Source organism: Centruroides sculpturatus, unplaced genomic scaffold (genome assembly GCF_000671375.1).
Source record: "Centruroides sculpturatus isolate CEXI.00-Female unplaced genomic scaffold, Cexi_2.0 scaffold54, whole genome shotgun sequence".
Lineage (NCBI taxonomy): Eukaryota > Metazoa > Arthropoda > Arachnida > Scorpiones > Buthidae > Centruroides > Centruroides sculpturatus.
In genome coordinates this window covers 990,970-1,018,955 of record NW_019384340.1, presented here as the reverse complement: position 1 = coordinate 1,018,955, position 27,986 = coordinate 990,970, and the positions used below count along the sequence as shown (strand labels likewise).

Below are 27,986 nucleotides of genomic sequence, written 5' to 3'. Positions count from 1 at the left end.
AAGCGAAGTCTTTCTAATTTAGTTATAGTACCTTTAATAATTTTCTATATTAGGAATATCTCTGGTAATTATATGATAAATATAAACAGTGATCACTTCTAACAAATCGCAGATGGCAATCAATGATATTCCAAGCCACATTCCAATGTATCCACCGATGTAACTGAATAATTCTATTGACTGAAAAATATAACAGTTATTAATATTTAATCATTTCATTGACATGTAATATGTAATTATAAAATAAATTTTAATAGAAATATATGATTATTTCTTTTCATTTTATATTAACAATTATTAAGTTTAATTTAAACTCTTTAAATGCTATAAAACGTGAAGCAATAATGATCTAACTGTGAAGAAAATTCATAAAATATGATATCTTTTAAACCGCAGTTTATAAAAACTGAAAAACAAAATATAGAATAACCCGAAATTCTTACCCACCAATGGCTTAGATAAAACCACTTGTAATTCTACTTTTAGTGGCCACGTAGACAGTCGATTGGTCATACGTAGCTACTAAAACCACGCGGATAGTCAATTTGTCAGACAGGATCTTGCTTGTAATTACAAGCGGGTTCGTGTGTGACAAATGGACTATCCACGTGGTTTTAGTAGAAAAATTCCATACCTACATACTACGGGAATTCTAGTTGCAACTTCTGGCACTAGTGTCTCTTATATAAACGAAATGGGCTGATCAGGTTCTGTTTGCAGCTCACTTCTCCTTCTGTATATTTCTCTTTTTATCACCTTTGTAATGTACTGCAAGTAGTAGTTTGTTATTAGGACTAAGTTTCCGACTATGCGGCCCGTTCGGAAGTGCGATAATGTTATGATCTTATTGTGAACAGCCACCACCTACTAACAGTAATTATAACTAAATTTAGTATAAATTGTTTGCAGGTAAAACTTCCAATATCGTTCTGAGTAATTCTGTGATATCCGCTTAGGTTCGAAAATTTTAAACTTGTGAGTGATTTTTGAATTACTTTGTATACGTACACTATGTATATAATTTTTATTACATAAATTACGACATTTTATTACCTGAAATTTTGGTTTGTATTTATATATTAATAATTCCGGCCTATTAAAGAAGAAATTCATTACAGCTACTTGCTCTTGTTTTCTGCTAAACGAAAAACGAAAACTTAATAAATAAAATTTGCATATTATATTTATATATTTATGATATATTATACCTATACTCTTTATTCTTATCTTCATCGGTAGTTTCCAAAGGAACATCAAACTGAAACAATCACAAAAAATTGGCGTTTTTGAAATAATCCGAACAAATTATGCAAAAAAAAATATTCATTGTTAGACTTACGTCGTAAAATTCGATGGGAGTATCGTCTACTTCATATTCAAAAACAGTGGCTCTGAAAATTTGGCATATTTTAATCATCATACAGATACATTACACACAAATTTCAAAAATATTTCTAATATACATGTAATTTACTTATTGTGTAAAATATAAAATAATACAGTGAGACCTGTCGAAAGCAGAACGTCAATAAAACGGACAATATTCAGTAACGTGTTATTGCGATTTACGCGTGTTTTATCGTATATTCGCACGATAACAAAAATACAGTCGACTCTTGCTAATCTGGCCATTCGTTCCACAGATGAATACCGGATTAGTAAGAGTGTCGGATTACTGCCAAACAAAAAAATGTATGTTTAATTCTTTAGTAAATTTAATGTTTCATATTTACTGTCTATATTATAGACTCTATAATATACATGTATTTAAAAAAATAAATAAGAGACGGTATTTGTAAAGATTAAAAGAAATTTAAAATTAAACGGTACAATTAAAATGTTGCATCTTCTATTCAGAGTAGTCACTTCGTGAAATGTCACAGATTCTTACTTGTTTTAATGAAGTTGTTTTTCGATGACACGCTTTTACAACGGTACTCGTATGTCTAGTTCTTGCATTTTGTACTGCAAGGTAATGTCTGCAGCGTCGGCATCAGCAGTGTGAGAAATCTTCGTTTTCTCTGCCTCTGTGGTGCCCTCTTCCACGTCACTTTCATCCTGCACACTTCTGTGTGCAAGATGAAAGTGACGTGGAAGAGGACATCACAGAGGCAGATTTCTTTATCTGTTCATTGCATAATATTCCTTATTTACTAATTAGTAAAGACCTGTTCATCATCTTCTCCTACAANATACATAGAAATTCGACTGAAATTCATGTATCTCGATTCTCTCAGATTCGCTAATCTTAATTTTAAAGTCTGGAACTTTTATCTGCTTACTTTTCTCAGCCGTTAGATCCAAATCGAATCTTGTCTTTTTATTTTCGCCACCCTCGGCTGTTTTAGGCTTAGGACCTCTTTTCTTATTATTTTTTTTTCAAAATCAAAATCAAATTCTACAATTAGTTTATAAAAAAATTATAATCTAAATTAAGGTAGGTATTATTATTAAAATAAAAATCACTTACCAATGTCCGACATGATTTTCTTTTAGATGAGTGAAGTTCTTGGTAGAAAAGCTGGTTGATGAGTGACGTTATTGGTAGAAAAGTTGGTCAATGAGTGAAGTTCTGGAAAAATTCACTCGCTTTTATCCTCAGCTACTGACCTACAAACCCTGTTTGTTTTCTTTGTGCTGTCTTCTAAGAGTTCAGCTGTGCTGTCTTTGAAGGTCATGGGAACACAGCAGTTTTTTGGTCTTTTAACTTGGGCACAGCTGTTTTCCCAAGCTGTTTTTTCGCAGGTGTTTTCATCTTCTAACTAGGGCACACCTGTTTTTCACAGGTGTTTTCGTCTAATAATTCCGTTAAGAAAATATATTATAACAGTTTTGTTTCTCTATACTAGCGATATTAGTAACATCATTGATGATATCATCAATGATTTTACTAATATCGCTAGTATAGAGGAAAATTAGAATAAACACGTAGTAAACTTATAATACGGTCTATAAAATTAGATTTATTTATTTATCGTTTTATTATATTACATACTGGTATGGTGAGGTCGGTTTCCATTATGAGTGAGATAATTTGCAGAAAAGTCATATACACGAAACTGGAAGATTTATTCTTTATTTTTTGTGTCTAATATAATGCAGATGAAATAATTAACTAATTATCGTTTCGTATGGCCTATAAGATGTAACTTTTCTCCAAAAATAAAGTTGATAAAATCTTCCTGCTTCTAGTGTGTCAAGTTGCGATCTGTTGTAGTGTAATGACATTCCCCAGTAACCTTCATTAGGCTATAGATAACCTGTACCTAGTTCAACTTTTGAAAGAAAATGTTATGTAATTTAACACATTATAAGTATATTATTGTTAGTATGTTATTATTTGTATAGGTAAGTAGCTTTTTCGAATATTTTAATGATAAATTTTAATTGTAAATGACTTCTTTTAAACTCCTCTTTACCTCTGATAAATAAAAGAGTGGCATTCTAACTTTACTTGTTTTTAAGCCAGAATACAGTAAAAACATAAGGCTAAGTGCCAAAGGTGCAGAATAATAAATAACATTTGTTCTTTGAATTAAATTTAGTGTAAATTAGAAAAAAGCTGCCAAGAGCTCTTACTGATCTTCCCGGCCTCGAACAAGAGGTTAAAGGTAACGAGAAGAATCTGTAGCGTCATCTATTATATGACCAAGGCCACTTGATCGCTTCGCTAGTAAGGCCGTCCGCTGTAAGGAAAATAGCCGTATTCACAATGTTTCCATTTTTTGCAGCTGCGAAAGATTTTGGCGCTAGTTATCGGTGAGAATCGTCTGTTGAGTAAATTGGTCGTTTTGTACTTTTNATATATTAATAACTAACTTAAAATATGTAAGATTTGTTAAAATGTATTATGGTGTATATTGAGTGATTTGTATTCATTGACTCTTTAATCCAACCTTTTAGTATAAACCTTTTAGATCTTTTAAACCTTTTTATCTGCTCTATTCCCTAATAAAAAAATTTAAAATTTTTCCTACTCAATAGAAATTTTTCGTCGTAAATCGAGGGTGTACTACACAGCACATATAAAATTAAGACGGAATTCTTCAGCACATTTCTCGTTCTAATATTTATTCATTTATTTATAATGAAGATTTTTGAAAATTTTGAATTATCTAAGTAGAAAAAAGACTCAGCAATGGCCGAGTGGATAAAACCACCGAATATTGGTATTGATCTCGGGTTCATGCCTGTCCAACGCGCTGATCATGTGGAATTTTCAAGGTTGACAAGATTAATTGTTATATTTATTAAANCTGCCAAAACAAAAAATGTATGTTTAATTCTTTAGTAAATTTAATGTTTCATATTTACTGTCTATATTATAGACTCTATAATATACATGTATTTAAAAAAATAAATAAGAGACGGTATTTGTAAAGATTAAAAGAAATTTAAAATTAAACGGTACAATTAAAATGTTGCATCTTCTATTCAGAGTAGTCACTTCGTGAAATGTCACAGATTCTTACTTGTTTTAATGAAGTTGTTTTTCGATGACACGCTTTTACAACGGTACTCGTATGTCTAGTTCTTGCATTTTGTACTGCAAGGTAATGTCTGCAGCGTCGGCATCAGCAGTGTGAGAAATCTTCGTTTTCTCTGCCTCTGTGGTGCCCTCTTCCACGTCACTTTCATCCTGCACACTTCTGTGTGCAAGATGAAAGTGACGTGGAAGAGGACATCACAGAGGCAGATTTCTTTATCTGTTCATTGCATAATATTCCTTATTTACTAATTAGTAAAGACCTGTTCATCATCTTCTCCTACAAGCTTGCGGAACATATCAACAAATTTTTTTATATTACCGTACTGTACTAATCTTTAGTACACGGAAAACTACTAGTTTTCCATTCGTTTCTGACTTTTGGAGGCTTAATAAGTCCCGAGTCCGTAGACTGGTATAAAAAATTAAAAAAGGTAAACAGGTTAACAAGGAAAATATAATTTTATTTTTATATAAATATATACTTCACCCCAAATGCATTTCGCCTGTCAAGGCCTCTTCAGTAGGGTTTCTGANATTTACATTAACGATTAACTACTGGTATCTTTAAGAATCGAAAAGAGATGATTAAATAGTATTAATGTGAAAAAGTTTGTATTTTCCATGCCAATAATACTCAGTTATTATTTCTTCCTAAAAACGTCTTATGAAAATAAAATTGTGAAAAATACTGTATTATTATTTCGTTTTTTTCACAAACTAGGGAACGTCGTTTGCAGCAGCTCATTTCTTGATTGTCAAAAGTTTTCAACCTCCTTTAATGAGAAAAATATTTAAATGCAGCGACTTCTCCAAACTCCTCTATACTCTCCACCTGAATCGCTGACGATGGATATCACCGATCGTCAGCGCCACAAGCGGAGAAAATATTAACTAGCGTCTATACTCTCGGTCTCATTGACAGAGATAGTTGGCGGACGGCCTTACTAGCGAAGCGATCAAGTGGCCTTGATATGACTGTATTTAAAAAATAATTTTTATATTAATTATTATTATAGAAAAGCAAAACGTTTAATTTTGAAGGTAGATATGGGTTCTAAAAAATTGTGGATGCCCGTAACGTGTAAAATTACGGTTTCCGGATTCCGGTTTCCTGGTTTCCGGATACGGATTACTGGTTTCCGGATACGGATTCCGGTTCCGCCCTGCAGGCCCCTTTGTTAGCGGAGCCGCTCTCCAGGGCACATCCCGTTTTTGAGCCGCCCTACGGGCCCCCGTCGGGATTTTCGCTTTATCGGTGACCCTGGGGCCCACTGTCCCGTTGGAAGAACCCCTTCGATCACAAGTAAACCAAAAATAGAAAATATGTAAACACGAACCATGCACCAGACTGTGTTCTTGTACGTCGTTTCATTTTTTTACACATACACACGCTTCTTGCACTTCTCAACCAAGTTTTTTGGTCGACGACAATGTAGCCCCTTTCCAACCCCCTAAAATCTCCATTTTTATTGTAAAAATCATCATTTAACCTTCAACAATGCAAACGACAATGTATTTCGTAACAACGATAACAACAATAAAAAAAGTAAATTAATTCTTCTATTCCACACAAATAACTTATATTTATTTATTTTTCATTTTCGTGGCCAAATTATGCAAAGATTAAGCAAAGATTACCTTCGACTTTATTCTCCCGCTACTTCTTTCAAACTTTACTCTATTACTTACATCTTACTAGTAAAATTTTATATAATGTCCTTTATATAGCAGCGTAGACTCAAAATTTGTATATATGTATAATTTTTGGCATAACACACACGGCTTTTTTAATTTAAGTATCGTCTACACCGAAATATCACAGGACATTTTTCATTAACACGCTACTATTAAACAAAATGGAAACTCTACAAAGCTATTGAAGAAGAGTTGAAAAGTAAAATGCGTGCTTCGTCAAACACTTTTAGGATATTTTAAACTTTCCTACAGTTTATAAAAGTTTTCATTGCGTTAATATAAATTATATATTGATTGTGATGATTACTCTTCTATCGCCTACTTCTTTTAGACTGTGTTTCGGCCATTACGATTCTACTAACCGCGCATTTTACTTGTATTCTGAATAGGCAATATTTCTCTCTCCGGTGTTAGCTAGGTATGGATTATATAGTGCGACAGTCACCCTTAAGTTGCTGGATTGATTTGCCCACGTCGTTATTTCGTTGGTGGAAGCGCCTGTCGTTTTTACGCCCAGTGCGGAAAAACTTTAAATCACACTGTGGCGTTGCCCTATTTCGTCAATCGCTTTGGATAGTAACCACAGAGAAAATATACAGCTTAAATCAGCTTGTTTTCTTGTATTTAACAATGTAAGATACACCATTTAGAAGATTTAAAATAATATGATATCATATTAGATTATTTTTCCAGCTATAAATTTTAACTCTTATAGTGTGATATAAGTAAATGGAGATAACTTCGAAAAAGTCGAACACCGCAACTAGAGATATTCCCAACCAAATTCCTATAAAACCACCAANTTTAATTTTTTATACCAGTCTACGGACTCGGGACTTATTAAGCCTCCAAAAGTCAGAAACGAATGGAAAACTAGTAGTTTTCCGTGTACTAAAGATTAGTACAGTACGGTAATAATAATATAAAAAAATAGATTATCTGACTCCATCGATTCTTTTTAGAATATTTTTATTGATATATATCAACAAATACTACATCCGGAAATAGTTGTGAGTTGACTGACTCAGTATCACTCGATGAGAGTACTACTCAGTGTCATTCGAATGACGCTTTTTCCAATTCCTCAATGTTCCATATGGTACTGCTGTTTGAAAGACAACATCACGCATGTTGATCGCTTTCTCTACCTTCAGCATGGCTTCAGTAGAATCGTTTTCGCATTCATTCAATAAGAAGGTAAGAATTGTATGTCGATGTTAATTAATTCCAAAATTCCCTAATCCATAGGTTAGAGTAGAGTTATCGTATTTAGTGGGATAAAGCCAGCTTGTATATCATCTGATTTCAGAGGTAAATCAGAGAGATGGCCGAAAGCGTTAAAATTTCTGAATTTATCTTTAATAAATTTAATACTTAATAAAAATAATAAATATTAAAAATTTTTTATCGAATATAAAATTATATTCTTTAACCATACTACAAGGAACAAAAGTCTAGCCGAACAACAGTAACAATAATCACTGATATCAGTGTCTATAGATAAGTCATAAATTAACCTCTCTTATCATTTCAATTTTGTATGAACTATTTATCATTAAAAACATGTAAAGCTCTGTATAAAATTCAAATGAATCTATAAAGCAAAGGCTGGAGGGAGATAGCTGGAAGCGTAATTAGAAGGATGACTTTTGACGGAAGTTTCTTTTTGTTAAGTTCTCCCTTTACAGTTGGTACGAAGTTATCATGGAACCATAGAGAGAAAATTTCCAAGTCCATCCACACTTTCTCTTCAGAAGGATAATCTACCGGTAGTGTGCTGAAAATATTGTCACTGTCAGCTACTAAACTCCAGTTTGATATCCAGCCCTCTCTTGTTGTAAACATTTTATCGCCGCTAAGTTCTTTGTTAAACACCATTGTTTTTTTTTTATTATCGGGCCACTGCCAGTTAGGCTTTCAATGCGTTGCTATACGAACCGTTTGTAAACTGCCTCATCAAGTTTGTCGTTCTTACCCTTTCTCATAATTTTTCGTTATCCCAACTCACTGTCCATTTGGCTGGAGTGCTGTCGTGGTTAATTCTCTTTATTCTTCTACACAATTAGAATCCTGACAAACGTGTGTGAAGTTTTAGTTTCGATAAGTGGCGTAATTTTGGAATGCCATTCACATGATTTACTGGTAGATCACAGTCGGAGACCGAAGTAGCAAAAGTCTACTGTATTTATCACATGAAATTATTATAATTTTCTTAATTTTGACAATAATATGATATCGTAAAGTATATGAATGTTTTTAAAGATAACTAAATATATGTTAAATGTAAACAAACAATATTTAGAAAATTATTTTCAAAAATTTAAGTTACTGTTACATTTTATGTTTATTCTCTAACAGTAAAATTTTTACTCACTGGCATGCAACTTGGCATTTATCGTGGCAATGATCGGTATTTATACTATGTAAGCACATATATGCCCCTAAAAATATAATATTTGCTTTTTAAATGTAATTATAAGTAATACTTTTTATTAAATAAGTATTATTTACAAAATATATCTTTTAAATAAAATAATATATATTGGCATTCAAAATTAAAATCCGGAAATGAAGTTTGAAACATAAATGCAATATTCTTAATATAATTATTATTCAATTAATAGAATTCTATTATCTTATAATAAAATCGAGATGGGTTAATAATAATAATAACGGCAGAACCCAAACGATTAAAAGTTGAAAATTGAAATTTGATACACAGTTCGGGTACGTCATGAAAATGCACAATAAGAAGGGATTTTTGGAAATTCCCCCCACGAGGGAAAGGAAGAGGGATAAAAACAAACTTTTATAAAATAAAATAAAATAGAAAAGTAAAATACAGTCGACCCCCCTATAATACTGTTGATTTTTCCATTTTATATGAATTCCATGTTGTACGAGTCACTTAGATTTTAAAAATACGTGTGCTTGGCTGTGAATGGCTCACGTATTTGTAAAATTAAATGACTCGTACGACATGCAATTCATATAAAACGGAAAAATCAACAGTGTTATGGGGGTCGACTGTAGTATATTCAAAAGAGTACGTTATCCGAAATACTTTTATATTTAAAATGATTAAATAAATAAAATATTGTAATCTTTACGAGGTGTCAAAGTGCAATTTTTCACATTATAAAATGACACGGCATCCCAGTAATCGATTGATTAAAAATAGATAACTGGTACTTAAAATTAAACATGTTTTATATTTTTAATTTGTTCAACAAACTAGGATATTAGAAAATGCGTTGATAAACTATAGCGAATATCATTTAATTTTCATCAAAACTTTTTATTTAAAAAGTGGAGTAAATAACATATAAATCTAACATTTTTTAAAGAAGCATTGTTTTAATCTACAAAATTGCGGAGTCCGCGCGATGCAGGAATCTCAGAAGGAGAATCTACAGCAGTTAGGAATGAAGTAGCTAGTATTTTACTTTTGCCTTGTGTTGTGTGTATGAACTATATAGTGTTCAAAAACGACAAAATTAGCTAGTATTCTTGTAAGATTAAAACCCAATATAGTTAAACATACCCATAATGATATTAAACCACCATTATGAAATATCGGGATCATAAAACTTGAAATTTCGAATAGAAAAAGTCTAATAAGAAATATGATTTCTCACACAATCTTCTAATAAAAATGTATGATAACTGAAAAAGTATTACTTGCATTTTTAAATAAAGGAACAACTCAGCTAATGGGAATTTTCTGAAACAAGTGACGTATTTCAACACGTCTTCCTAAAGTATGTCGCCAGTCTCTCTTGGATTCAGATATAGAGATCTGGCTTGCAGTCCATGTATTTTCATTTCGAAGGAAATTGACAAGCTGAGGCTCATGGAAATATTTATTCGCATCTAAAGCAATTCTTATTTTGATGAGTGGTTAGTGCTTATAGATAATACATTAACTCCAAATGAAGTAAATCGAGAAGTACTCTGAATTGGATTTCGACTCCTTTGTACAGTACAAAAAACCTTTTCCAAACGACTAGTTTTTCATAAATACACATTAACTTCTCTATGAAATTGAAGAAGATTTATGCAATAACAATATCGTTGTGTAAACTCATGCTTTTTTATATACTATTTGTCTTCGTATGTTTGTTTCAGTAGCTGAAAAGATGTAGAAAATATTTGGACCAGAACTGCACTTAGACTCTTACTAATATAGACGTTCTAGTTCCTTTAAATTAATTAATTATTTATTTCTAATTATTAAAGTCTGCACAAATTTGCAGTTTTTAATTTTAGTGACGAATTATTTTAATTATTGAGTAAAAATAACCATTTAAATTTGATACTTAATTTCCTTACTTATTTCTTATATTTGTTCTTATCATACACATCATACATGAAAGAATTGGTGATAAAAATTATTAATTTATGCTTCTTATTTACATTTTAAGTATGAGTTTTAACAGGAAAACAATGGGTGGACCTAGGACTACTCGGCCTGCGAATTCAGAGCTCCTGCACTAGTAATATGTTACGTAATTCTGATTGTTATAAAAAACAAACGAAAATCGGATTCTTCAAAAAAAGGAAATTGTGTATCGATTATTTGAATAATTGACAGAAAAGCGAACAAAAAACTCTGTAATCTCAACAGATATTTACTCCATATAGTACTGTACTTGCTAAACCCAGGGACAGTATATATGAAGTAAATATTCTTAAACTTTGTTATTAGTTTTTTAAATTAGTTTAGGATTTTAATTTTAAATACCAAAATAAATATAAATAATGAATTTTTTTTCGAATTTAGCAACTTAAAATTTTTAATTACGTCCTGAACAAAATGTCTCATCCGTTTCGAAAGGATAATCTCCTGTGATGCATCCACAACTTTCCAACCATTTCTCCTTCTGACAATCGAGTATGCAGCGCTATAAGTATAATAAATCATAAATTTATAATGTTATTATAAAGGTTACAAATAATTAATATTAAATATAAGTATAAATTGTCCATAGAGTAAATAAATTAATAAATTTAAAACAGTCCGGTAAATGACAACCGAAGTCACTTTAAAATCGAAGGAATTTTTGTAATAATTATAAAAAGTTAATGATTACTAACGATTAAATATAACGATCAAATTAATCAATCAACTGCCTTATAATATTTTCTATAGGTAGGCCTATATGAAATAATATTAATGTTTATAAACTATTCATATAATATTAAATATTTACCTGACGTGTATATAATTCATCGAAAGATTTTTCTTTAGATCGCTCGTAATAAGAGCAATTTGTGCTATAAGGATTTGTTAGTAGGTTTTTTTCTATCTAGATTTTATTTAAATTTAATTACAGTTTAAATACATATTANTACCATAAAACATTACACAATCAATAATTTTGTATAAAACCATTATATCATCAGACACAAATTTTTTTAAAAACTGTTATATCATAAAACATTACACAATCAATAATTTTGTATAAAACCATTATATCATCAGACACAAATTTTTTTAAAAACTGTTATATCATAAAACATTACACAATCAATAATTTTGTATAAAACCATTATATCATCAGACACAAATTTTTTTAAAAACTGTTATATCATAAAACATTACACAATCAATAATTTTGTATAAAACCATTATATCATCAGACACAAATTTTTTTAAAAACTGTTATATCATAAAACATTACACAATCAATAATTTTGTATAAAACCATTATATCATCAGACACAAATTTTTTTAAAAACTGTTATATCATAAAACATTACACAATCAATAATTTTGTATAAAACCATTATATCATCAGACACAAATTTTTTTAAAAACTGTTATATCATAAAACATTACACAATCAATAATTTTGTATAAAACCATTATATCATCAGACACAAATTTTTTTAAAAACTGTTATATCATAAAACATTACACAATCAATAATTTTGTATAAAACCATTATATCATCAGACACAAATTTTTTTAAAAACTGTTATATCATAAAACATTACACAATCAATAATTTTGTATAAAACCATTATATCATCAGACACAAATTTTTTTAAAAACTGTTATATCATAAAACATTACACAATCAATAATTTTGTATAAAACCATTATATCATCAGACACAAATTTTTTTAAAAACTGTTATATCATAAAACATTACACAATCAATAATTTTGTATAAAACCATTATATCATCAGACACAAATTTTTTTAAAAACTGTTATATCATAAAACATTACACAATCAATAATTTTGTATAAAACCATTATATCATCAGACACAAATTTTTTTAAAAACTGTTATATCATAAAACATTACACAATCAATAATTTTGTATAAAACCATTATATCATCAGACACAAATTTTTTTAAAAACTGTTATATCATAAAACATTACACAATCAATAATTTTGTATAAAACCATTATATCATCAGACACAAATTTTTTTAAAAACTGTTATATCATAAAACATTACACAATCAATAATTTTGTATAAAACCATTATATCATCAGACACAAATTTTTTTAAAAACTGTTATATCATAAAACATTACACAATCAATAATTTTGTATAAAACCATTATATCATCAGACACAAATTTTTTTAAAAACTGTTATATCATAAAACATTACACAATCAATAATTTTGTATAAAACCATTATATCATCAGACACAAATTTTTTTAAAAACTGTTATATCATAAAACATTACACAATCAATAATTTTGTATAAAACCATTATATCATCAGACACAAATTTTTTTAAAAACTGTTATATCATAAAACATTACACAATCAATAATTTTGTATAAAACCATTATATCATCAGACACAAATTTTTTTAAAAACTGTTATATCATAAAACATTACACAATCAATAATTTTGTATAAAACCATTATATCATCAGACACAAATTTTTTTAAAAACTGTTATATCATAAAACATTACACAATCAATAATTTTGTATAAAACCATTATATCATCAGACACAAATTTTTTTAAAAACTGTTATATCATAAAACATTACACAATCAATAATTTTGTATAAAACCATTATATCATCAGACACAAATTTTTTTAAAAACTGTTATATCATAAAACATTACACAATCAATAATTTTGTATAAAACCATTATATCATCAGACACAAATTTTTTTAAAAACTGTTATATCATAAAACATTACACAATCAATAATTTTGTATAAAACCATTATATCATCAGACACAAATTTTTTTAAAAACTGTTATATCATAAAACATTACACAATCAATAATTTTGTATAAAACCATTATATCATCAGACACAAATTTTTTTAAAAACTGTTATATCATAAAACATTACACAATCAATAATTTTGTATAAAACCATTATATCATCAGACACAAATTTTTTTAAAAACTGTTATATCATAAAACATTACACAATCAATAATTTTGTATAAAACCATTATATCATCAGACACAAATTTTTTTAAAAACTGTTATATCATAAAACATTACACAATCAATAATTTTGTATAAAACCATTATATCATCAGACACAAATTTTTTTAAAAACTGTTATATCATAAAACATTACACAATCAATAATTTTGTATAAAACCATTATATCATCAGACACAAATTTTTTTAAAAACTGTTATATCATAAAACATTACACAATCAATAATTTTGTATAAAACCATTATATCATCAGACACAAATTTTTTTAAAAACTGTTATATCATAAAACATTACACAATCAATAATTTTGTATAAAACCATTATATCATCAGACACAAATTTTTTTAAAAACTGTTATATCATAAAACATTACACAATCAATAATTTTGTATAAAACCATTATATCATCAGACACAAATTTTTTTAAAAACTGTTATATCATAAAACATTACACAATCAATAATTTTGTATAAAACCATTATATCATCAGACACAAATTTTTTTAAAAACTGTTATATCATAAAACATTACACAATCAATAATTTTGTATAAAACCATTATATCATCAGACACAAATTTTTTTAAAAACTGTTATATCATAAAACATTACACAATCAATAATTTTGTATAAAACCATTATATCATCAGACACAAATTTTTTTAAAAACTGTTATATCATAAAACATTACACAATCAATAATTTTGTATAAAACCATTATATCATCAGACACAAATTTTTTTAAAAACTGTTATATCATAAAACATTACACAATCAATAATTTTGTATAAAACCATTATATCATCAGACACAAATTTTTTTAAAAACTGTTATATCATAAAACATTACACAATCAATAATTTTGTATAAAACCATTATATCATCAGACACAAATTTTTTTAAAAACTGTTATATCATAAAACATTACACAATCAATAATTTTGTATAAAACCATTATATCATCAGACACAAATTTTTTTAAAAACTGTTATATCATAAAACATTACACAATCAATAATTTTGTATAAAACCATTATATCATCAGACACAAATTTTTTTAAAAACTGTTATATCATAAAACATTACACAATCAATAATTTTGTATAAAACCATTATATCATCAGACACAAATTTTTTTAAAAACTGTTATATCATAAAACATTACACAATCAATAATTTTGTATAAAACCATTATATCATCAGACACAAATTTTTTTAAAAACTGTTATATCATAAAACATTACACAATCAATAATTTTGTATAAAACCATTATATCATCAGACACAAATTTTTTTAAAAACTGTTATATCATAAAACATTACACAATCAATAATTTTGTATAAAACCATTATATCATCAGACACAAATTTTTTTAAAAACTGTTATATCATAAAACATTACACAATCAATAATTTTGTATAAAACCATTATATCATCAGACACAAATTTTTTTAAAAACTGTTATATCATAAAACATTACACAATCAATAATTTTGTATAAAACCATTATATCATCAGACACAAATTTTTTTAAAAACTGTTATATCATAAAACATTACACAATCAATAATTTTGTATAAAACCATTATATCATCAGACACAAATTTTTTTAAAAACTGTTATATCATAAAACATTACACAATCAATAATTTTGTATAAAACCATTATATCATCAGACACAAATTTTTTTAAAAACTGTTATATCATAAAACATTACACAATCAATAATTTTGTATAAAACCATTATATCATCAGACACAAATTTTTTTAAAAACTGTTATATCATAAAACATTACACAATCAATAATTTTGTATAAAACCATTATATCATCAGACACAAATTTTTTTAAAAACTGTTATATCATAAAACATTACACAATCAATAATTTTGTATAAAACCATTATATCATCAGACACAAATTTTTTTAAAAACTGTTATATCATAAAACATTACACAATCAATAATTTTGTATAAAACCATTATATCATCAGACACAAATTTTTTTAAAAACTGTTATATCATAAAACATTACACAATCAATAATTTTGTATAAAACCATTATATCATCAGACACAAATTTTTTTAAAAACTGTTATATCATAAAACATTACACAATCAATAATTTTGTATAAAACCATTATATCATCAGACACAAATTTTTTTAAAAACTGTTATATCATAAAACATTACACAATCAATAATTTTGTATAAAACCATTATATCATCAGACACAAATTTTTTTAAAAACTGTTATATCATAAAACATTACACAATCAATAATTTTGTATAAAACCATTATATCATCAGACACAAATTTTTTTAAAAACTGTTATATCATAAAACATTACACAATCAATAATTTTGTATAAAACCATTATATCATCAGACACAAATTTTTTTAAAAACTGTTATATCATAAAACATTACACAATCAATAATTTTGTATAAAACCATTATATCATCAGACACAAATTTTTTTAAAAACTGTTATATCATAAAACATTACACAATCAATAATTTTGTATAAAACCATTATATCATCAGACACAAATTTTTTTAAAAACTGTTATATCATAAAACATTACACAATCAATAATTTTGTATAAAACCATTATATCATCAGACACAAATTTTTTTAAAAACTGTTATATCATAAAACATTACACAATCAATAATTTTGTATAAAACCATTATATCATCAGACACAAATTTTTTTAAAAACTGTTATATCATAAAACATTACACAATCAATAATTTTGTATAAAACCATTATATCATCAGACACAAATTTTTTTAAAAACTGTTATATCATAAAACATTACACAATCAATAATTTTGTATAAAACCATTATATCATCAGACACAAATTTTTTTAAAAACTGTTATATCATAAAACATTACACAATCAATAATTTTGTATAAAACCATTATATCATCAGACACAAATTTTTTTAAAAACTGTTATATCATAAAACATTACACAATCAATAATTTTGTATAAAACCATTATATCATCAGACACAAATTTTTTTAAAAACTGTTATATCATAAAACATTACACAATCAATAATTTTGTATAAAACCATTATATCATCAGACACAAATTTTTTTAAAAACTGTTATATCATAAAACATTACACAATCAATAATTTTGTATAAAACCATTATATCATCAGACACAAATTTTTTTAAAAACTGTTATATCATAAAACATTACACAATCAATAATTTTGTATAAAACCATTATATCATCAGACACAAATTTTTTTAAAAACTGTTATATCATAAAACATTACACAATCAATAATTTTGTATAAAACCATTATATCATCAGACACAAATTTTTTTAAAAACTGTTATATCATAAAACATTACACAATCAATAATTTTGTATAAAACCATTATATCATCAGACACAAATTTTTTTAAAAACTGTTATATCATAAAACATTACACAATCAATAATTTTGTATAAAACCATTATATCATCAGACACAAATTTTTTTAAAAACTGTTATATCATAAAACATTACACAATCAATAATTTTGTATAAAACCATTATATCATCAGACACAAATTTTTTTAAAAACTGTTATATCATAAAACATTACACAATCAATAATTTTGTATAAAACCATTATATCATCAGACACAAATTTTTTTAAAAACTGTTATATCATAAAACATTACACAATCAATAATTTTGTATAAAACCATTATATCATCAGACACAAATTTTTTTAAAAACTGTTATATCATAAAACATTACACAATCAATAATTTTGTATAAAACCATTATATCATCAGACACAAATTTTTTTAAAAACTGTTATATCATAAAACATTACACAATCAATAATTTTGTATAAAACCATTATATCATCAGACACAAATTTTTTTAAAAACTGTTATATCATAAAACATTACACAATCAATAATTTTGTATAAAACCATTATATCATCAGACACAAATTTTTTTAAAAACTGTTATATCATAAAACATTACACAATCAATAATTTTGTATAAAACCATTATATCATCAGACACAAATTTTTTTAAAAACTGTTATATCATAAAACATTACACAATCAATAATTTTGTATAAAACCATTATATCATCAGACACAAATTTTTTTAAAAACTGTTATATCATAAAACATTACACAATCAATAATTTTGTATAAAACCATTATATCATCAGACACAAATTTTTTTAAAAACTGTTATATCATAAAACATTACACAATCAATAATTTTGTATAAAACCATTATATCATCAGACACAAATTTTTTTAAAAACTGTTATATCATAAAACATTACACAATCAATAATTTTGTATAAAACCATTATATCATCAGACACAAATTTTTTTAAAAACTGTTATATCATAAAACATTACACAATCAATAATTTTGTATAAAACCATTATATCATCAGACACAAATTTTTTTAAAAACTGTTATATCATAAAACATTACACAATCAATAATTTTGTATAAAACCATTATATCATCAGACACAAATTTTTTTAAAAACTGTTATATCATAAAACATTACACAATCAATAATTTTGTATAAAACCATTATATCATCAGACACAAATTTTTTTAAAAACTGTTATATCATAAAACATTACACAATCAATAATTTTGTATAAAACCATTATATCATCAGACACAAATTTTTTTAAAAACTGTTATATCATAAAACATTACACAATCAATAATTTTGTATAAAACCATTATATCATCAGACACAAATTTTTTTAAAAACTGTTATATCATAAAACATTACACAATCAATAATTTTGTATAAAACCATTATATCATCAGACACAAATTTTTTTAAAAACTGTTATATCATAAAACATTACACAATCAATAATTTTGTATAAAACCATTATATCATCAGACACAAATTTTTTTAAAAACTGTTATATCATAAAACATTACACAATCAATAATTTTGTATAAAACCATTATATCATCAGACACAAATTTTTTTAAAAACTGTTATATCATAAAACATTACACAATCAATAATTTTGTATAAAACCATTATATCATCAGACACAAATTTTTTTAAAAACTGTTATATCATAAAACATTACACAATCAATAATTTTGTATAAAACCATTATATCATCAGACACAAATTTTTTTAAAAACTGTTATATCATAAAACATTACACAATCAATAATTTTGTATAAAACCATTATATCATCAGACACAAATTTTTTTAAAAACTGTTATATCATAAAACATTACACAATCAATAATTTTGTATAAAACCATTATATCATCAGACACAAATTTTTTTAAAAACTGTTATATCATAAAACATTACACAATCAATAATTTTGTATAAAACCATTATATCATCAGACACAAATTTTTTTAAAAACTGTTATATCATAAAACATTACACAATCAATAATTTTGTATAAAACCATTATATCATCAGACACAAATTTTTTTAAAAACTGTTATATCATAAAACATTACACAATCAATAATTTTGTATAAAACCATTATATCATCAGACACAAATTTTTTTAAAAACTGTTATATCATAAAACATTACACAATCAATAATTTTGTATAAAACCATTATATCATCAGACACAAATTTTTTTAAAAACTGTTATATCATAAAACATTACACAATCAATAATTTTGTATAAAACCATTATATCATCAGACACAAATTTTTTTAAAAACTGTTATATCATAAAACATTACACAATCAATAATTTTGTATAAAACCATTATATCATCAGACACAAATTTTTTTAAAAACTGTTATATCATAAAACATTACACAATCAATAATTTTGTATAAAACCATTATATCATCAGACACAAATTTTTTTAAAAACTGTTATATCATAAAACATTACACAATCAATAATTTTGTATAAAACCATTATATCATCAGACACAAATTTTTTTAAAAACTGTTATATCATAAAACATTACACAATCAATAATTTTGTATAAAACCATTATATCATCAGACACAAATTTTTTTAAAAACTGTTATATCATAAAACATTACACAATCAATAATTTTGTATAAAACCATTATATCATCAGACACAAATTTTTTTAAAAACTGTTATATCATAAAACATTACACAATCAATAATTTTGTATAAAACCATTATATCATCAGACACAAATTTTTTTAAAAACTGTTATATCATAAAACATTACACAATCAATAATTTTGTATAAAACCATTATATCATCAGACACAAATTTTTTTAAAAACTGTTATATCATAAAACATTACACAATCAATAATTTTGTATAAAACCATTATATCATCAGACACAAATTTTTTTAAAAACTGTTATATCATAAAACATTACACAATCAATAATTTTGTATAAAACCATTATATCATCAGACACAAATTTTTTTAAAAACTGTTATATCATAAAACATTACACAATCAATAATTTTGTATAAAACCATTATATCATCAGACACAAATTTTTTTAAAAACTGTTATATCATAAAACATTACACAATCAATAATTTTGTATAAAACCATTATATCATCAGACACAAATTTTTTTAAAAACTGTTATATCATAAAACATTACACAATCAATAATTTTGTATAAAACCATTATATCATCAGACACAAATTTTTTTAAAAACTGTTATATCATAAAAAACATTACCCAAATATTAAAAAAAAACTGTTATACCATTGTATTATCACACAATTTTGTTTTTAATAAAACTGTTATACCATAAAACATTACACAATCAATAATTTGTATAAAACCATTATACCATACTATTAAAATTTGGTATATTCCTCCAAATGCTGCCCCATGGCGTCGATTGCTTGTTTATACTTGTTAAAATTTTTTACGTTGATGTTGTAGCGATTAGGAGGATAGGATCCCTTGGATTTTGTGAAAGATACATAGAAATTCGACTGAAATTCATGTATCTCGATTCTCTCAGATTCGCTAATCTTAATTTTAAAGTCTGGAACTTTTATCTGCTTACTTTTCTCAGCCGTTAGATCCAAATCGAATCTTGTCTTTTTATTTTCGCCACCCTCGGCTGTTTTAGGCTTAGGACCTCTTTTCTTATTATTTTTTTTTCAAAATCAAAATCAAATTCTACAATTAGTTTATAAAAAAATTATAATCTAAATTAAGGTAGGTATTATTATTAAAATAAAAATCACTTACCAATGTCCGACATGATTTTCTTTTAGATGAGTGAAGTTCTTGGTAGAAAAGCTGGTTGATGAGTGACGTTATTGGTAGAAAAGTTGGTCAATGAGTGAAGTTCTGGAAAAATTCACTCGCTTTTATCCTCAGCTACTGACCTACAAACCCTGTTTGTTTTCTTTGTGCTGTCTTCTAAGAGTTCAGCTGTGCTGTCTTTGAAGGTCATGGGAACACAGCAGTTTTTTGGTCTTTTAACTTGGGCACAGCTGTTTTCCCAAGCTGTTTTTTCGCAGGTGTTTTCATCTTCTAACTAGGGCACACCTGTTTTTCACAGGTGTTTTCGTCTAATAATTCCGTTAAGAAAATATATTATAACAGTTTTGTTTCTCTATACTAGCGATATTAGTAACATCATTGATGATATCATCAATGATTTTACTAATATCGCTAGTATAGAGGAAAATTAGAATAAACACGTAGTAAACTTATAATACGGTCTATAAAATTAGATTTATTTATTTATCGTTTTATTATATTACATACTGGTATGGTGAGGTCGGTTTCCATTATGAGTGAGATAATTTGCAGAAAAGTCATATACACGAAACTGGAAGATTTATTCTTTATTTTTTGTGTCTAATATAATGCAGATGAAATAATTAACTAATTATCGTTTCGTATGGCCTATAAGATGTAACTTTTCTCCAAAAATAAAGTTGATAAAATCTTCCTGCTTCTAGTGTGTCAAGTTGCGATCTGTTGTAGTGTAATGACATTCCCCAGTAACCTTCATTAGGCTATAGATAACCTGTACCTAGTTCAACTTTTGAAAGAAAATGTTATGTAATTTAACACATTATAAGTATATTATTGTTAGTATGTTATTATTTGTATAGGTAAGTAGCTTTTTCGAATATTTTAATGATAAATTTTAATTGTAAATGACTTCTTTTAAACTCCTCTTTACCTCTGATAAATAAAAGAGTGGCATTCTAACTTTACTTGTTTTTAAGCCAGAATACAGTAAAAACATAAGGCTAAGTGCCAAAGGTGCAGAATAATAAATAACATTTGTTCTTTGAATTAAATTTAGTGTAAATTAGAAAAAAGCTGCCAAGAGCTCTTACTGATCTTCCCGGCCTCGAACAAGAGGTTAAAGGTAACGAGAAGAATCTGTAGCGTCATCTATTATATGACCAAGGCCACTTGATCGCTTCGCTAGTAAGGCCGTCCGCCGTAAGGAAAATAGCCGTATTCACAATGTTTCCATTTTTTGCAGCTGCGAAAGATTTTGGCGCTAGTTATCGGTGAGAATCGTCTGTTGAGTAAATTGGTCGTTTTGTACTTTTGTGTGCGAGTATAGCTATTTTATGAAATTGTGATAATTACATATAGTTATAGTTGTATTTAGTTATACTTATTCGTGAGTTATATACGGTTGACGGGATTTCTCTTCAACAGCAGCTTGGTATATAGATATAAATACATTCATTGTGTGGTCAAACTGTGGAAAAAGTTCTCAGACTGCATCATAAGCCCATTTCTAGAAAAATATTAAAAGTCTAATGTTGTCTAATTCATATTGTAAATTTCTGATGAGGAGGAAGCTAAGTACATTTCTGGTCTTTGACTGAATTTTACAAACTGTAAAATTCAGTCAAAAACAGTGTACACTTTATTCAATAAATTAATTTTTCTTATGTAATAAGCTTTTGCTTTTTCTATAAAGAATTTTATTTATATTAGAGATGTAAACTGAAGCAATGTTACTTTTACCATAGTTATACTTTTAATTTCAACTTTAAAACAATATATGTTGCTTTTGTTCACATTTCTGTGTACTTCTCCAATATTAATTATAATAAGTTCGGAAATATGGTGATATTGAAGGTAACTTCAATATCACATATTTCCGTGCATATTTTTCGAAATTTTTTTACTAACTAAAAACTTTGCTTATTTTTGCAAAAAAATAAGCAAATTTTTTCGAAAGGTTATATCGGTATTTATTCTTACAGTCTTGATTAACAAAAGTAATAATTTTATAACAGATTTAATACACAACATTTTAATAATTATCATATATGGTCCGAAAATGTGAAAATTTTTATAGTAGACAGTGCATACTGTAGGTAACCTAGTTTTGCTAATTTTGCATACTTTTCGAGTAAAAAAAATATTTACATTAACGATTAACTACTGGTATCTTTAAGAATCGAAAAGAGATGATTAAATAGTATTAATGTGAAAAAGTTTGTATTTTCCATGCCAATAATACTCAGTTATTATTTCTTCCTAAAAACGTCTTATGAAAATAAAATTGTGAAAAATACTGTATTATTATTTCGTTTTTTTCACAAACTAGGGAACGTCGTTTGCAGCAGCTCATTTCTTGATTGTCAAAAGTTTTCAACCTCCTTTAATGAGAAAAATATTTAAATGCAGCGACTTCTCCAAACTCCTCTATACTCTCCACCTGAATCGCTGACGATGGATATCACCGATCGTCAGCGCCACAAGCGGAGAAAATATTAACTAGCGTCTATACTCTCGGTCTCATTGACAGAGATAGTTGGCGGACGGCCTTACTAGCGAAGCGATCAAGTGGCCTTGATATGACTGTATTTAAAAAATAATTTTTATATTAATTATTATTATAGAAAAGCAAAACGTTTAATTTTGAAGGTAGATATGGGTTCTAAAAAATTGTGGATGCCCGTAACGTGTAAAATTACGGTTTCCGGATTCCGGTTTCCTGGTTTCCGGATACGGATTACTGGTTTCCGGATACGGATTCCGGTTCCGCCCTGCAGGCCCCTTTGTTAGCGGAGCCGCTCTCCAGGGCACATCCCGTTTTTGAGCCGCCCTACGGGCCCCCGTCGGGATTTTCGCTTTATCGGTGACCCTGGGGCCCACTGTCCCGTTGGAAGAACCCCTTCGATCACAAGTAAACCAAAAATAGAAAATATGTAAACACGAACCATGCACCAGACTGTGTTCTTGTACGTCGTTTCATTTTTTTACACATACACACGCTTCTTGCACTTCTCAACCAAGTTTTTTGGTCGACGACAATGTAGCCCCTTTCCAACCCCCTAAAATCTCCATTTTTATTGTAAAAATCATCATTTAACCTTCAACAATGCAAACGACAATGTATTTCGTAACAACGATAACAACAATAAAAAAAGTAAATTAATTCTTCTATTCCACACAAATAACTTATATTTATTTATTTTTCATTTTCGTGGCCAAATTATGCAAAGATTAAGCAAAGATTACCTTCGACTTTATTCTCCCGCTACTTCTTTCAAACTTTACTCTATTACTTACATCTTACTAGTAAAATTTTATATAATGTCCTTTATATAGCAGCGTAGACTCAAAATTTGTATATATGTATAATTTTTGGCATAACACACACGGCATTTTTAATTTAAGTATCGTCTACACCGAAATATCACAGGACATTTTTCATTAACACGCTACTATTAAACAAAATGGAAACTCTACAAAGCTATTGAAGAAGAGTTGAAAAGTAAAATGCGTGCTTCGTCAAACACTTTTAGGATATTTTAAACTTTCCTACAGTTTATAAAAGTTTTCATTGCGTTAATATAAATTATATATTGATTGTGATGATTACTCTTCTATCGCCTACTTCTTTTAGACTGTGTTTCGGCCATTACGATTCTACTAACCGCGCATTTTACTTGTATTCTGAATAGGCAATATTTCTCTCTCCGGTGTTAGCTAGGTATGGATTATATAGTGCGACAGTCACCCTTAAGTTGCTGGATTGATTTGCCCACGTCGTTATTTCGTTGGTGGAAGCGCCTGTCGTTTTTACGCCCAGTGCGGAAAAACTTTAAATCACACTGTGGCGTTGCCCTATTTCGTCAATCGCTTTGGATAGTAACCACAGAGAAAATATACAGCTTAAATCAGCTTGTTTTCTTGTATTTAACAATGTAAGATACACCATTTAGAAGATTTAAAATAATATGATATCATATTAGATTATTTTTCCAGCTATAAATTTTAACTCTTATAGTGTGATATAAGTAAATGGAGATAACTTCGAAAAAGTCGAACACCGCAACTAGAGATATTCCCAACCAAATTCCTATAAAACCACCAATGTAGCTGAATAATTCGATTGACTGAATAAAAAATAAATTATATATTATTAGTAAGAAAATTGTATTATTTTATAAGTTTCGTAAGGTTATACTAACCTGAAATTTAGGTTTATATTCATGTATAATCAGTTCTGAATTCTTGAAAAATAAATTTAACACTGAGTACGGTTTACTGTAAGAAAAAAATAATAGAAATTTTAACTTTGAATCGATTTTCATGAAAAAAAAAATTATATTCGAATACCTTTTATGATGACTATGATTATGAATATCTTCAAAATAAAGCTTTTTAATAAACTAAATACTTTAAAATAAAATTTTTTTGATATTGACTCCATATACAGTTGGACCCCCTATAACACTGTTGGTTTTTCTGTTTTATATGAATTCCATGTTGTACGAGTCACTTAGATTTTACAAATACGTGAGCCGTTTACAGCCCGGCATACGTATTTATAAAATCTAAGTGACTCGTACAACATGGAATTCATATAAAACGGAAAAATCAACATTTTTATAGGGGGGTCGACTGGTATGTTCTTTATGTAATTTATTGTTTCTAAAATACTTAGAAAGTCAAAACTTACATGAAAGTTGTGTATTGGTAAATTTTGGATATCATATTCGAAAATAGTGAGACTTTAAAGAAATAAAATGACCATTACTCTATTAAAAGTAAATTATTTTTATAATGAAAGCTATATATTATTACAATGTGAAAAATACTTACATACAATCTCTTTGACATTCACTGTAACAAGACTCCACATTTGTTTCATTTAAACAACGATAGCTTTCTAAGAAATATAGAAAAAATAAAGTGGAAAAATGGTATATAATTTTTTTTTATATGTTTATGTTAATATAAGCGACACTTACCTAGTATGTCGCAAAATTTTTCATCAATAATAAAGGGATATTCTGGAGAAATGCATCCACAATTCTTTATCCAGAGTCTTTTTGTACATTCAAATAAACAACGCTGCGAAAATTTACATTAAAATATTTAAAAATTATACATAAAATTTAAATTATTTTTACACACAAAAGTTTTATCACTTACAGTACGAGATAATATTTTATCAAATGATACGTTGTCTGTCTTTCTGTATTGAGTACAATTGGTGCCATATGGTGCAGGTAGTAATGATTTCCTCAACTATAATATATATAATACTTGGACTAATTAACTACTTTTTTTTTTACTTTTAATAAAAACATTTATACTTACAGGTTTAAGTTGAATTATGTATCTATTTTTTGGATAGATCGGAAATCCGTTTTTAAATGGGTTAATGATATAGTCTTTAGAATGAATTGCCACCATAGCACCAAGTGGATAAGTTGGACAGAATATATCTGCTGGATTGAACTGTACGAAAATCTCTCCAACTGTACGTGAATCCTTCACTAAAATTAATATAAGTACGAGCAATTATTTATAGTAACATCGTAGGGTAAGGGTAACTGACCCCTATTCGAGCGTTACACACGTGGAGAAAACACGGAGGTGTATTTAGTTTTATCAGTGAGTAAAACATATTATAGAATTTATAATAATTTGTAAAAACGTAAATATTATACTGTATTTTAATTATAAATAGATGTATACTTACGATACAGATGTCCATCTACATGTTGTACAGTACTTTCAATAGTATAATTTTCAGAAAGAGGGTTTCCTAAATCTATTGAGTAACACGTCCGGTATTTTAAATTTACATCCAAAGCAATAGTACGAATAATATCATTTCTGAAAAACAATAATATCTAAAAGTAACAATACGTAATTAATTGTTAAAAACAAATAATAGAAATTCATAACCTTTCGAGTATTAATGGTAAAATATCTTCTGATCTGATACCAAATTCATTAATAATCGATCGCTGGTATTGAGCCATTTCATAGAAATAGTTACCAGGAAACTAAATGTGGAATAAAAGTTTTATGTAATTTAAAATAAAGTAATTTTAATAGACTAATCTATTGATACAATTACTGGTTTGGCTTTCGTGTGCCTACTGTTATAACACGTATTATTTCTTGTCTTTTTACCCCTTTCTACCGTCTTACATTATCACGTAGATCATATTTTTTGGTGGTTTTGGTTTATTTGTTTAAATATTTACCACTAAATCTTCTTCAGTAATATTGTGAATCTCACAAAAACGATGGAAGCGACCACAAAACATCTTCATATTCTTAAGTTTAGCACATTGTTTTGAAAATTGTCTGCAATAACTGCTACGTCGAATACTATAAATATATGTATAATAAAAATAAGTATGTGATCCAATTAAAATAATTGTTTTTAAACATAATTTATTATTCAATCAATACACTTATTTATAAAACTATTCTAATTTCATACATTAACTTAAACTGTACTTACGAATTCATGTCGCAAATTGTTACCATTGGTTTTGGTAGATCTTTAGTGTCTTTATGCTCTATTAAAACATTCAGAGTCGTTGGATATGTGAAAAAGAAAAGAAAAAATTCGGTTAATTGAATGATAAATCCAATTAAACACGCAATAAAAATGAATAGCTTTAAAATCATTCTTCTACAGTTTCGTTCTCTCGCAATTTGTGCAATTCCTGTCATTGTAACATTTTCTAGAAGTTCTCTAAGGCGTATAGGCTTACGTTTTTTCTTTCTCATTGGAATTTTTATGCATTCTATGCTCTCGTCTCCCATCTCAAAGAAATCAGACAAGAAAAACAAAGAGTTAATTATTAAGTTACAAAATACAGTAAAAATATAATAACAAAATCTTACCTTTTTTTTTACTTTTTTAGATGTAAACTCCTGTTTTCCATATAATATTTTGGAAGTTTCTCGACTATACTATGAAAATCATGAATCTATTTTATAAAAAATCACGGATATCCACATTTAAAAATAATAAAATAATCTGTAAGCTCAGTCAACCAGTTTTTGTTGATGAGTACTTGGCTTATAAAACGGAATTTCGGTTCGTGTGTTACTGGATAGGTGTGCAATTCCCAAA

General features: G+C 27.2%; 1 protein-coding gene across 1 annotated transcript; it reads right to left on the bottom strand.

The window, feature by feature from the left end:
• Positions 1–33: 33 nt before the first annotated feature.
• Positions 34–27,939, bottom strand: LOC111634182. The gene is made up of 17 exons (XM_023378892.1): positions 27,755–27,939; positions 27,366–27,673; positions 27,103–27,229; positions 26,798–26,898; positions 26,589–26,725; positions 26,204–26,382; positions 26,036–26,131; positions 25,852–25,954; positions 25,703–25,769; positions 25,560–25,611; positions 11,398–11,493; positions 10,989–11,088; positions 8,559–8,625; positions 1,340–1,391; positions 1,209–1,258; positions 1,054–1,138; positions 34–180 (listed from the first exon to the last, which is right to left on the bottom strand). Exons 2-17 carry the CDS (start codon positions 27,671–27,673, stop codon positions 34–36), a joined length of 1,767 nt encoding a protein of 588 aa, XP_023234660.1. The 5' UTR covers positions 27,755–27,939.
• Between the last annotated feature and the right edge of the window lie 47 nt (positions 27,940–27,986).